This window comes from Balaenoptera ricei, chromosome 10, assembly GCF_028023285.1.
Source record: "Balaenoptera ricei isolate mBalRic1 chromosome 10, mBalRic1.hap2, whole genome shotgun sequence".
Taxonomy (NCBI): Eukaryota; Metazoa; Chordata; class Mammalia; order Artiodactyla; family Balaenopteridae; genus Balaenoptera; species Balaenoptera ricei.
Window position 1 is genome coordinate 38,802,442 of NC_082648.1, and position 13,619 is coordinate 38,816,060.

General features: G+C 32.9%; 1 protein-coding gene across 2 annotated transcripts in view; it reads left to right on the forward strand.

The window, feature by feature from the left end:
- Positions 1-13,619, forward strand: part of ARID2 (AT-rich interaction domain 2) — a 169,612-nt gene that overhangs the window by 134,689 nt on the left and 21,304 nt on the right. For both annotated transcript variants that reach the window (XM_059935721.1, XM_059935722.1), the window contains exon 16: positions 827-975. In XM_059935721.1, coding sequence (XP_059791704.1) covers positions 827-975 — 149 coding nt within the window. The remainder of the gene's footprint in view (positions 1-826; positions 976-13,619) is intronic.

The window sequence follows — 13,619 nt, forward strand, 5'->3', positions numbered from 1 at the left end:
TTTGAAAATGATGTGCTACCATTTCTGTGAGAAATTTAGTATTTTTTCCTTTGTGGTATGTATGTTATGAGTGAAATCTGAGTTAAACTTCAAAGAAAATGTATTGCCTCAAATTGTTTTAAGCTACATTATAATTATTATGTGTTTTTCAGAGAGAAAGGATGGGATATAGAAGAGAAAAAAAATGTAGCTTATATTAAAAAGACTTATGCATACAATTAGAATCTTTGTATTATCCATCAAAATTTATAACTGAGCAACTTTAAAGACTAAAGTTGTTAGTTAAAATAGCTTTTGCTGCAAAGTAATATTTACAACATTTCTACTTATATGGTTACATCATTTTTAACACCTGAAATTCCCTTTGCTTTTTACTATATATTGTTTTATATTCATTAAAACCTTAAAGGAAATATTATACAAAGAAGAAATAATTTGCAGTTGATTTTTTTTGTGAAGAATATATGTAAGTAAATCAAATGGGTGAATTTATAATAAATTTCTCCTTTTAATCTATAATTGTGTTTCTACCCAATTTTATTAACTTAAAAAATCTTAATTCTAAATAATGTATATTCTGTGACAGTAACAACAATGCAGTCTTGCCTCTAATTCATATGAAATGAATTTGACTTCCTAAACATATTTCTAAAATTAGTTATCTCTTAAAGGAGTTTCTAAAAGGTAATCATTAAAATTACAAATGTAAATTTTATATGTTGGAAGTGCATAACTATCAATGTAATCAAATTCATAAGCCTATGCTATAAGATATGAATGTTTTTCAGTGTCATTTCACAAACTATGTGGTTGTGCTTTTTCACAGAACACTCCTATGACACCTTCACCAGCTGTTCAAGTACAGAGCCAGCCTAACAGTTCTCAGCCTTCTCCATTCAGTGCATCTAGTCAACATGGAGATCCAGTGAGAAAACCTGGGCACAACTTCATGTGTCTGTGGCAATCTTGTAAAAAGTAAATGGCAGTTCTATTTGATATATGTAAATGCTCTTTATTCTGGAATGCCTTTGTATTTAAATTTCTGTCATTTCTAGTTTCATGAAAATTTTCTTTTGAAACCACTAACTTTTTAGCAAAAATATTTTATGTTAGAAGTGATATTTACATAGATCCAGTGGTACCTAAGCCAAGAAATTTATATAAATGGTGGAAAGAGCTTCATTGCCTTACGGTAGTTATTAGAGAATATTTCAGTATTAGTTTTTAACAAAAGAAAATCAGCTAAGAATTTGATTTTATATTTGGCTGTGAAAAGAGATAGGTTTATTAAAGTGACTTGAAGTTAGTGGTAGTCATAGAATACCTATATAACAGAAACTTAATCTGTTATTGAAGAATGATTTGTCTTAAATTTGAGTTTAAGATGGACACCCCATGAAAATTTTTAAAACCGTATTATCTCACAGTTTAATAACTAAGATGAACAATAAGTGGAATTGAACTTCTTAAACAAGGCTTTCTTAGTCTTAAAGGAAAACTTGTGAATAATATTGAACTTGAGAATAATATTGTTTAAACTAAAATCTCAGTTCCTTTAACAATACTCAGCTAAGAACCTTTGCCTTGTCACTTTTTTAGAGCTCTAGGACTAAGGCACTTGTTTTAATAGACATAATATCCTTCATTTTTTTAGATATCAAAGATGCCATTTTACTTTTCCTAACTATAGCAGAAATTGCCTCATCCTTTTAAAAATTGTATTTGCTATTCATAATTTTTATGATATAGACAGATTTCATATATAGATTTGTCATAGGATTGTGGCTGTCAGTGTAGCCTAGGGATTATTAATAGTATGCAAAATTTCTTTGGACAGTGTTTATCAAACTTTAAATCTCAACCCAGCAGTGGGGTCATGAAATCATTTTGGCAAGTCTACCAGGAGGGTTTTGCTTGTTTTTCTTTTCAGTAAAAAAGTGAATAAAATATATCAGATTCCATTATGTTGGTAAGGGTAAGTATTGTTTTCAGTTATATGTGTATATAATATAAGTATGCGTATCTAGGTCATAGTGTAAAAATCTGTCAAAAAGGTTGTTTAAAATTAGTGCTTTAGGTTCTATTTCTTTCATTTATTTAATTTGACCATCTTTTTTTTTTTTTTTAAGTTTATGTTGTAAGTTAATTTGAAACTATTTTCATTGATGTCAAATTCTATTCTTTTTTTTTTTTAGATTTTGTTTTTGTTTTTCCATTGCAAAATAGTAGCTGATGGAGTAGGTAGTCAGTTAACGCTGTTTGTTGACTAAAAAGTTTGAGAATAGCTTCTTTAGATGAAGTGTTAGAGTATTTCAAGAAAATAAAATTTGCTGGAAGAGTTAATGAACCTAAATGCACAGCAGTTTCCCATCTTGCTAGTAGGATTAGTGTTACAGAATTTGATGATCTACCTCTTCTTTTTAAGTCTCTTCTGAAAAAGACTCAACAAGACTTCTTAGACCTTGTCAATTTTTAAAGTCATTTTTAGATACTGCATTTGGTAAATAAGTTCAGTTTGATTCTGCAGATACTTACTGAGCACCCTTTTAGAAGGGTTCTTGTGCTAGGAGGTAGAGATAAAAGATCACTCTCAGCTTTTAGGGAAGCAGATCCAAAACACAAATAGATTACAGTTTAAATAAGTACTGTACAAAGATAGTCTTATAGCGTTATTGGCAGCATAATGGACAGTTAATGTAATGCTGGGGTGGTTAGAAAAGTTTTGCTGTAGACATTTCTTTTGAGTTGGTTGTTAAAGAATGAGTAGGAGTTTGTCATGCAAAAATAATTCCAGTCAGCAATTATAGAAGGAGCTAGTTATGCCCAGGGAACTGTGAGAAGCTTAGGATACCAAGAGCATAAGGATGTGAGGAGAGTAAAGGCTTTTACTACAGTTGACCCTTCATATCTGCATCTGAGGGTTCCACCGAACATGAATCAAAAATACTCCCCCCAAAATTCCAGAAAGTTTGAAAAAGCAAAACTTGAATTTGCTGTGTGCTGACAGCTATTTACATAGCATTTGCATTGTATTAGGTATTATAAGTAATCTAGAAATGATTTAAAGTATATGGGGGTATATGCTTAGGTTATATGCAAATACTTTGCCATTTTATATAAAGGACTTGAGCATCTGCAGATTTTGGTATGTAAGGGGGACCTGGAACCAATCTGCAATGGATACCAAGGGATGACTCTATTCATTTTTAGTTTCAATTCCAAGTGGAGTAATCCATGTCGTAGCTATTTATTGTCCCTAGATAGCTATGCTCTAATTTCTTTAATATCTGATCAAAAATAGTAATGAAGAATCTTCCTTGTTTCAATCAGATTCAGAACTGAAATTATATCCTTCACTGATATATTATTGTGAAATGCGCCATTCACCCTTACATCACACGTATTAGTAATTTCCTTACATCACACGTATTAGTAATTTCTTTTTTAATCTGCAGGCATGTATCTCTAAAAATTGAGGACCCTACTCTTTAACCATAATTTATACCCCTGCAGAAAAATAACATTAATTTCTTCAATATTATGAGTTCTTCAGATAGCCAGTCAGTGTTTACATTTCTCCGCTTGTCTTCTGTTTACTTAGAGTTTGAACTGGAATCCAAGATTCAAACATTGACTCTGGTTGAAGTCTTTTAAGTCTCTTTTAATCTGTAGATTACCCCTCCATCTCTCAGTTTTTTTCCTCACAGTTTTTTGTTGATAAAAGCAGGTCATTTGTCCTGTAGAGCATCACAGTCTGATTTTGCTGCTATTGTGTAGCATGTTACTCTGACCTTGAATTTTCTGTAAGTTAGTAGTAAGGTCCAGATGTTTGATCAGATTCCAGTTTGATTTTTATGAAGAGTGTTTTAGAAATGGCATTGTGTACTTCCATCAGGCGATAGGTACTATCTTGTGTCTCTTTTTGTGATGTAAACAGCCATTGAAAATTATGGCCTAGATACATTATTTTATTGTTTATAAAATGTGAAACTTTCCTTTTTATCAGCTCTGATTTCTCTGAAGAATAGTTTCTAGAGAAAAGGCTAGAGAGATTATTATTTCTCTTATTTACCAATTTTCAAAATAATGAGTTGTTTTCTAACACTGCACAAAGCTGACTATGAGGTTAGGTTTTTTATTTTTTTATTTGCTTTTGATTTTAGTATCATTGGGAACAAACTTATGAACATAAACATATTTGAGGTATTTCAGTGCATTGCAGTTATTATATCCTTCTTGGTGTTCAGATTGTCCCATCTTTGGCCAGTGAAGGCCTCTTCAAGCTGGTTGTGATCTTAATATGTCTTTGGTAGCTTCCTTGCTCTCTGTTAGATGAAATGTTCCAGACTTAACATGTATATTTCCTGCCCCATATGGGGAATCAACTATTTCTCCAGGGACGTCTGGTGTCTCTTAATGGGAAATGATATTTAGTCTAGGCTTCAGGGAGTACCCATTGCTTTTAAGTTGGTTATTGCTTCTAGGACTTTTCAGTGGACAGACTAGAAAAACTAATGGTTTTTATTTCATGTTTAGAAAGACCTTCTCAATGCTTAGATCATAAAATACACATTTTGTTGCTGCCTGCACTTTAATATTTTTTTTGATCCATCTGTAATTTAGTTTCATGTATAAAGTGAAGTGTGAATCTAACTCTGTTGTTTTCCAAATGACTAACATATTGATGAGTGCATTTTTCCTTTAGGCATTCGAATGGCCACCCTCGATATGTACTAAATTTCTGTATGCTTTTCCTGTTTCTGAATTACTTGTTATCCCAGTGGTCTCTGTCCTTATCATACTGTCACTTTCAGTTTTGATGTTGGATGGCAAGTTCTGCCTCCTAATTTTCTTTTTCTGTGTTTCTCATTATTGTTTCAAGCACTTACCTTGCACCAGGCACTGTGTTAGGTTTCGAAATTAGAGTGATGTATAAATCAGACTTGATACGTGCACGGATATTTATCCTTTCAAATGAACTTTAGAATGTTTCCAGAGATCCCCCCAGGAAAGCATGTTGGGATTTTCATTTTAATTCCTTTTAGTGAATAGGTATTTTTGTTTGTTTTTAGGTAGTGAATATTTTTCCAGTATTGATTTTTTTCCTTGCAAGAAAAAAGTATCATCCCATGGTATTATAGTCTTTTTCACCCCAGTAGAGCTTTAACATTTTCTTCACATAAATCCTGCAACGTTATTAAGTTTATTGCTAGTTATAGTTCTTTTTTCTTGTTAACCATAAATGATCTTAACTTCTACTGTATTTTTAACTGGTGGTTGTTTTCTGTATTTATGCCTCTTAGTTTGTCCTCTCATCCAATTATAATATCTAATGTTTCCAGAACAGTTATATAATAATAGAGTGGTAATATTTATCTTGTTTCTTCAAAAAAATTTAATAGACTATTTTTAGAGCAGTTTTAGATTTATGAAAATGTTGAGCTAGTAGTGCAGAGAGTTCTCATATACTCCCTCTTCCCTGTGCAGTTTCCACTAATATTAACACTTGAATTCGTGTGGTACATATGTTATGATTGATGAGTAGTATTTATACATTATTATTAACTAAGTCCATAGTTTCCATTAGGATTCACTCTTTGTGTTGTAACTTCTGTGGATTTTGACCATGCATGATATCATGTATCCACCATTATATTATCTTACAGAATACTATTACCACCTGAAAATCTTCTATGCTTCACCTATTCATTTGTCCTCACTGCCTCCCTTCCTAACCCCTGCTAACTATTGATTTTCTTTCTTTCTTTTTTTTTTTTAACTATCTCTGTATAGTTTTTCCTTTTCCAGAGTGTCATATAGTTGGAATCATACAGTATGTAGCCTTTTCAGACTGGCTTCTTTCACTAAACAATATGTGTTTAAAGTTCCTCCATGTCTTTTGTGGCTTGATAGCTTTTTTTTTTTTTTTTAATTTTTTATTTATTATTTATTTATTATGTTTATTTTTGGCTGTGTTGGGTCTTCGTTTCTGTGTGAGGGCTTTCTCCAGTTGCGGCGAGTGGGGGCCACTCTTCATCGCGGTGCGCGGGCCTCTCACTATCGCGGCCTCACTTGTTGCGGAGCAGAGGCTCCAGACGCTCAGGCTCAGTAGTTGTGGCTCACGGGCCCAGTTGCTCCGCGGCATGTGGGATCTTCCCAGACCAGGGCTCGAACCCATGTCCCCTGCATTGGCAGGCAGATTCTCAACCACTGCGCCACCAGGGAAGCCCGATAGCTTATTTTTATTGCTGAATAATCTTCCATTGTTTGGATGTACCAGTTTGTTTATCCCTTCAACTATAGAAGGACATTTTGGTTTGGGACAATTATAAATAAAGCCACTATAAACATTTGTGTGCAGGTTTTTGTGTGGACATACTTTTTCAACTAATTTGGGCAAATATTTAGGATTACAATTGCTTGATCATATGGTAAGACTATGTTTAGCATTGTAAGATACTGTCATACTGCTTTCCAAAGTGGCTCTGCCATTTTGCATTCCCACCAGCAATGAATGAGAGTTCCTGTTGCTCCACATCCTCGTTTGATATTGTCAGTTTTTTCAATTTTAACCATTCTGTATCTCTGTTTTAATTTGTATTTCCTTAATGACAAAAGATGTTGAGCATCTTTTCATATGCTTATTTACCATCTGTATATCTTCTTTGGTGGGGTGCCTATTTAGATTTAATTCATTTTTTAATTGGGCTGTTCGCCAAGTTCCTAGTAAGCCATGGGTGTTGGATTTTGTCAGATGCTTTTTCTACATCTATTGATATAATCATATGATTTTTCTTCTTTAGGCTATTGATGTGATGGATTACATCAATTAATTTTTGAATATTGAACCAGCCTTCCATACCTGGAATAAATAAATAAAATAAATAATTTTTTTCCCAGCTTTGCTCAAGATATTTATTCAGTGCTCTCACAATTGGCCTCAGTGGCTCAGCAAAGGAGTAGAGCAGGGTAGGGGGGCCCACAGTGAAAAAGTGCATCATTCATTTTTCATTAGTATATAGTTCTTCTTATACATTGTTTGCTTTGATTTGTGAATGTTTTTCTTGATGATTTTTACATCTATGTTCATGAGAGATACTAGTCTAGTTTTTCTGTCTTTGTGTGAGTTTAATACTAGGATAATGCTAGCCTCATAGAGTGAATTAGGAAGTATTCACTCTGCTTCCATTTTCTTGTAGGCGTCATAGAGAATTGGTATCATTTCTACCTTAAATGTTTGGTAGGATTCAGCAGTGAAACCATCTTGGCCTAGTGCGTTTTTTTCTTTTTTTCTTTTTGGAAAGTTATTAATTATTGATTCAATTTCTTGAATAATTACAGGCTTATTCAGGTTATCTACTAATCCTTGTGTGAGTTTTGGCAGATTGTGTCTTTTATTGGTCCACTTCATCTAAGTTACCAAATTTGTGGCATAAAGTTATTCACAATATTATAATATTATAATATTATTATTATCCTTTTAATATCTGTGGGGTCAGTAGCTAGAGCTCCCCTCTTATTTCTGGTATTAGTAATTTGTGTTTTCTCTCATTTTTTTTCTTTTTTAAGCTGGCTAGAGGTTTATCTCTTCCAGCTTTTGGTTTTGTTGATTTTCTCTCTTGATTCCCTGTTTTCATTTAATTGATTTCTGCTCTGATTTTTATTCTTTCTTTTCTTTTGCTTGCTGTGAGTTTACATTGCTCTTCTTTCTCTAGTTTCCTAAGATGGAAGCTTAGATTATTGATTTTAGATTGTCTTTTCTAATACATACATTTAATGCTATAACTTTCCCTTTGTATACTGCATTAGCTATATCCCACAAATTTTGATAAGTTGTATTTTCATTTTCATTTAGTTAGAATATTTTAGAAGTTTGTTGTTTGATCTCCAAATATTTGGGGATATTTCAGCTATCCTTTTGTTAGAGATTTCTAGTTTAATTCCACTGTGATCTTAAAGCATACTTTTTACGGTTTCTATTCTTTTAAATTTGTTAAGGTATGTTTTCTATCCCAGAATGTGGTCTATCTTGGTGAATGTTCATGTAAGCATGAGAAAAATGTATTTTCTGCTATTGTTGGGTGAAGTATTATATAAATGTCAATTAGATCCAACTGACTGATGGTGCTGTTTAATTCAACTACATCCTTACTGATTTTCTGCCTGCTGGAACTGTCAATTACTGATAGAGGTGTGTGGAAGTCTCCAAGTATAAAGGTGGATTTGTCTATTTCTCCTTGCAGTTCTATCAGATTTTGCCTCATGTTTTGATGCACCTTGTGTTAGGATTACATACCTTAAGAATTGTCTTTGTGAAGAATTGACCTCCTTACCATTATGTAATAATGTCCCTTGTAATATCCTTGCTCTCAAGTCTGTTTTTTCTGAAACTAATGTAATTAATCCAGCTTTCTTTTGATTAGTGTTAGCATGGTACATATTTTTCCTTCCCTTTACTTTTAGTCTATCTCTGTCTTTTTATTTAACCACAGATTGTTTTTTATTTACTCTGCCAGTCTTTGTCTTTTAATTAGTGTATTGAGACCAGTCATATTTAAAGTGATTATTGATACAGTTGTATTAATGTCTATCGTATTTGTAAATGTCTTCTATTTATTTCACTTGCTTTCGTTTCTTTTGTCTGCCCGTGTTATTCTGCTTTTTTGGTTTTAATTGAGTACTTTATATGGTTCCATTTTCTCATCTCTCTTACCATACCAATTATACTTCTTTGAAAATTTTTTATGGTTGTCCTAGAGTTTGAAATATATATTTACAGCTACTCTAAGTCTGCTTTCAAACAACAATATATGGCTTCATGGGTATTTTAGGTACCTTGTAACAGAGTATTCTTCTTTCCTAGTGTCCGTTATGCCATTGCTGTCATTCATTTTACTTATCCAAAAGCTATAATCACCAAATACATTGTTCCTATTATTTTGAACAAACATTCCTCTATTATAAGCAGTTAAGAATAAGAAGTATAAAATATTTTACCTCCATTTGTTCCTTCTCTAACACCCTTCCTTTCTTTATATAGAGCTGAATTTTGGACCTCTACCACTTTCTTTGTCTCTAAAGAACTTCTTTTAACATTTCTTGTAGGCAGGTCTGCTGTGCAAATGCACTCAGTTTTTGTTTGTCTGAGAAAGTCTTTATTTCTCCTTCACTTTTGAAAGACAATTTGTGGACACAAAATTCTAGGTTGGTGAGTCTTTTTCTTTCAATACTTTATAAATATTTCACTCTACTCTTTTTGCTTGCAGGGTTTCTCAAGAGACATCCAGTATAATCTTATCCTTGTTCTTCTATCAGTAAGGTGTTTTTTTTCCCCTCTGTCTTCTTTCAAGATATTTTGTCCTTGACTTTTAGCAGTTTGAATATGATATGCTTAAGTGTAGTTTTTTACATTTATCCTACCTGATGTTCTCTGAGTTTCCTAGATCTGTGGTTTGGTGTGTCATTAATTTTGGAAAATTCTCAGCCATTCTTATTTCAAATATTTCTTCTGTTTTTTTCTCTCTTTCCTCTTTCTGCCATTCCCAGTACACATATGTTACATCTCTTGTAATTGTCTCCCAGTTCTTGGATGTTCTGTTTCCCTTTTTTTCATTCTTTTTTGTCTATATTCTTCAGTTTGGGAAGTTTCTATTGACATATCTTCAAGCTCACCAGTTCTTTCTTTTACCATGTGCAGTCCACTGATGATTTTATCAAAGGCATCCTTTATTTGTTACAGTTTTTTTTTTTTAATTTCTAGCATTTCCTTTTGATTCTTAGTATCTTCATTTCTCTGCTTACATTCTCTTCTTGCATATTACAGCTTTTTTCGTTAGAGCCTTAGCATATTAACCATAATCATTTTAAATTCCCAGGATGATAATTCCAAAATCTCTGCCATGTCTGAGTCTGGCTCTGATGCTTGTATTGTATGTTAAGTCTGTGGTTTTTGTTTTGTTTTGTTTTAACACCTAGCATGCCTTATAAGTTTTTGTTAAAAGCTGGACACGTATCGGTTAATAGGAACTAAGGTAAATAGACCTTTAGTGTGAGTTTTATGTTTATCTAGCAAGGAGTTATGCTGTGTTTAATGTTTGCGCTTGTGTTTGGGTTTCCTTAGATTCTCCTTTTAAAGTAGAGTCTGTATCTTACTTAGAGCTCTCTCCGTTGTAATCCACAGTCACTATACCGGAGCACTGTTGATGTGCTGATAAGGTATTGGGGAGGGAAAGCATTCTATAATCTCATGATTAAATTTCACCTTTTTTTTTTTTTTTAAGTGGATTTGAGTCTAGGGGCTATGACTTTGGGAAGAGTTTCTTAGCCTTTATTTTTCTCCCCTTATGTGAGACAGGGAGTCTAAATGGGCTCAAGTTTTCTGATTGCTCTTCCCCTTGGTCAGATTAGGCTCTGGTAAAGTAATTTTTCTTGAGAGCAGGCCTTAATTAAGGAGAAAAGAACACCCTGGGCATATTTTAAAATGTTACTTTCTCACTCTCCCTGTTGGAAGTGCTAGGGAGTTGTTCTCGTCTTCACCATGAGAACCTGCTACGGTCCCTGGAAATAAAACTCACAAAAGTGTGGGCTTTCCCCAGAGACTGGCCCTTCAGGATTTTTTGCCTTTCAATATAGTCCATACTGGGTCTCCATCAATTCCTGCTTCAGTACTCCTACCAGTTATTGACTTAAGCAGTTATTTGTGTTTCTCTGTATTCAACTGTATGTCTAGTTTTCAGGGAAACAGTTTGCCTTGTGACCTCAGTTCTCTGATATTTTAAGAAGAGTTGTTAATTTTCATTTTGTTCAGCTTTTTTCTTGTTCTGAGGATGGGAGTGACAGCTTCCAAGCTCTTTATATGTATGAGCAGAAACTAGAGGTCCTTATTCTTATCTTTATTCTTACTAATATATTGTCAGCATGATGTTAACATCAGTTTATAATTGAAATATATAAACAATGTATGATTATATTTTGTCTTTTTTTTTTTTCAAAGAAAGGATAACCCCCAAAATTCCCTGTAATAAAAAACACCTATGAACTGCTTTTTTAATTCTGTGTAGTTGGCGAAAGCACTCAATACCTCTGGGTAGCCAGGAATTTACATTCATTGTTTTCAGTACTGTATTTCTTGGCCACAGTGTTCTTTGAATGGGCAGTGTCGGGATAAAGGAGAAATTTGAGAGAGCCCCTCCAACTTACCTCAACAATAGGATCTCTGCTTTTTGCCTTATGTATAGGGGTTTTAAGTCATATTTTGTTTGCACAATGGGTTCTACTGCTATAAAGATATTTGAAAGCCACGTTTTTAGAATATGCTTTTCCTCATAGATATCTAGTTAATAATTGCTACTGAAAAGGCGAAAATTAATCTACCTTTGGGAGGAACATAGTCTGTGTTGTTTTTCTATTTAGAATTCCATCATTAAAAGTCAAACCAGAAATGTAAAGAATCTCAAGTTTATTCTAAACAAACATGTCCAACAGGGAAACCGTTCTGTCTAGGAACCAGGGACTAATATTTGTACTAATAAAATCAGTATTCCCTGACCACCCTGGAATCTACTCAAGTGATGCTGAGGTTCAAATTACTGGGTTCCTACGGAACCTTATGCAGTAGCAGTTCCTCCTAAAGATTCTAACATAGGTTTTATTACTCCTACTATACAAGCCTGAATAATACTTTTGTATCAAGGTGAAGTTTAAATAACTGTTGGTCTCATGGGAAATAATAGAAAATAATAACAACAACCACCAGCCTCACTGTATGCTATGAATAAATAAAAACTTACAAAAACTTATAGGTACTAGAATTTGTATTCTCAGTAAAGGTGCTTCTACTTTGTCTAGAAATATTATCCAAAATTTATGGTAAATCTTTAATTTCTTCTAGTAATTGAAATTTCAAAAATATTGTAGTCATTTTTAATAATAAAATGAAAAAATTGAAATATTTAACAAAAACTGATGGCAGTTTTATACATTTTGTTTGATGTAAAGAAGTATCTAAAGACCAGTTGAGTGTGATATATGAAACTGCCATCTTGATTATTTGAAAATATTTGATAAGTAAGATATCCAGAGTGGAAATTTGTAATTCATGATACTGTGCCTTCATCAATGACTGCTTACTTCAGTTAAGTTGCCAGTTTAAGTTGAAATTAATCAATAAGATTGATCAACAGGATGGGTTACATGGAATAGGAGATGAAATTCATTTTATAGCATCTTTTGTCAGAATTTTGTGGTCATAAAACCAGAAGATATCTTCAGAGGGTTGATGCTTTGGCTTCTGGAAGTTTTTTCACATTAGTACAATATCTGGCACATAAAAGGCTTTTAATTAATATTTGTTGAGTGCATTAATTGAATGAAGATTAACTAGATTGATTATGTAGTCAACAGTTCTTTGCTGACCTAGTTTGTTGGCATTGTGTCTTTTCAACCATCAAGATAACAGTTCATCATTGTGCTATTTTTACATTTATAAAATCATTTATATTTTATGTAAAAGCTCTAGAATCACTGGGTATTTTGCTAATACAACTAATAAGCCTTTATAAATGTAAGATTAATTCCATGTAATAGTCTTTTTTGGTAACATTAGTTTGAGGAGTATGTGTTCCTTGTGTTCCTTAACTACTGACCTGCCGTAAATAAAAAAGTATTATTAGGAAAAGTCCCAATTTCCTCCACAGTTGATGACAGAGTTGTTTTTTGGTTTGTTTTTTATTTTTGGTTTTTGTTTGTTTGTTTTTTACCTTGCTTCCTTCTTCCAAACACTGAATACCAAAGACTACTTAAAGATGGTACTTGAAAGCAAAAAGTTATATACCATGAGACAAATTTGCCAAATTGTGTTGAAGTCCTTTTCATTGTTACTTAAAATATTTAGGAAAAGAATTTCTTGGGGTGAGAATCTAGCCTGTAGATTCTTTATTTATTCTTTGGAAACTGTGTACAAAATAAGGAGAATTATGTACCAATGCTAATCTCAAGCCTAGTATACTTTCAGAATTTGCCAGCATTTTAAAAACAGAAAAAATTTATAGCATAATAGATACTGTGTATAAAAGTGTAGTGCCTCAGTTTTTACCTAGTAATGAATGTATACATATTATCCAAGTAAACAATTATGTATTCTAGTATAGTAGAAAAATATCAGATCTTTGGTGTTAGACATATCTGGTTTCAAATCCCAGCTCTTGCCACATAGTTCTGTGGCTCTAGAAAGTTATAGAAAGCTTGAAAGCTTGTTTCCTCAGCAGTATAGTGGGGATAGTTTTGCCTTCTTCTGAGAGCCATCATAGAATTCAAATAACATGATGTTTGTGAATATGCCAGATACATAATAAGCCCTGAGCAAACAGAAGTTCAGGTACTTTACACTGTGTGCAGCTTTGTCAAGAACAGTGTGAGGTGGTATACTGTCATAGCTTTCAAGAAATTCAGGCAAGTATCCTAAGTCTCAAATTTATTTGTGTGCTTTATTTATCTCATTAAAAACACACAAATAACACACATCACCATTCATTTTTATCTCCAAGCTCATGCTTAGTTTATTAAGCATAACATTATTGTAATGCCTAAATTGTGCAAATATACTTCCGTACTACTTTTCA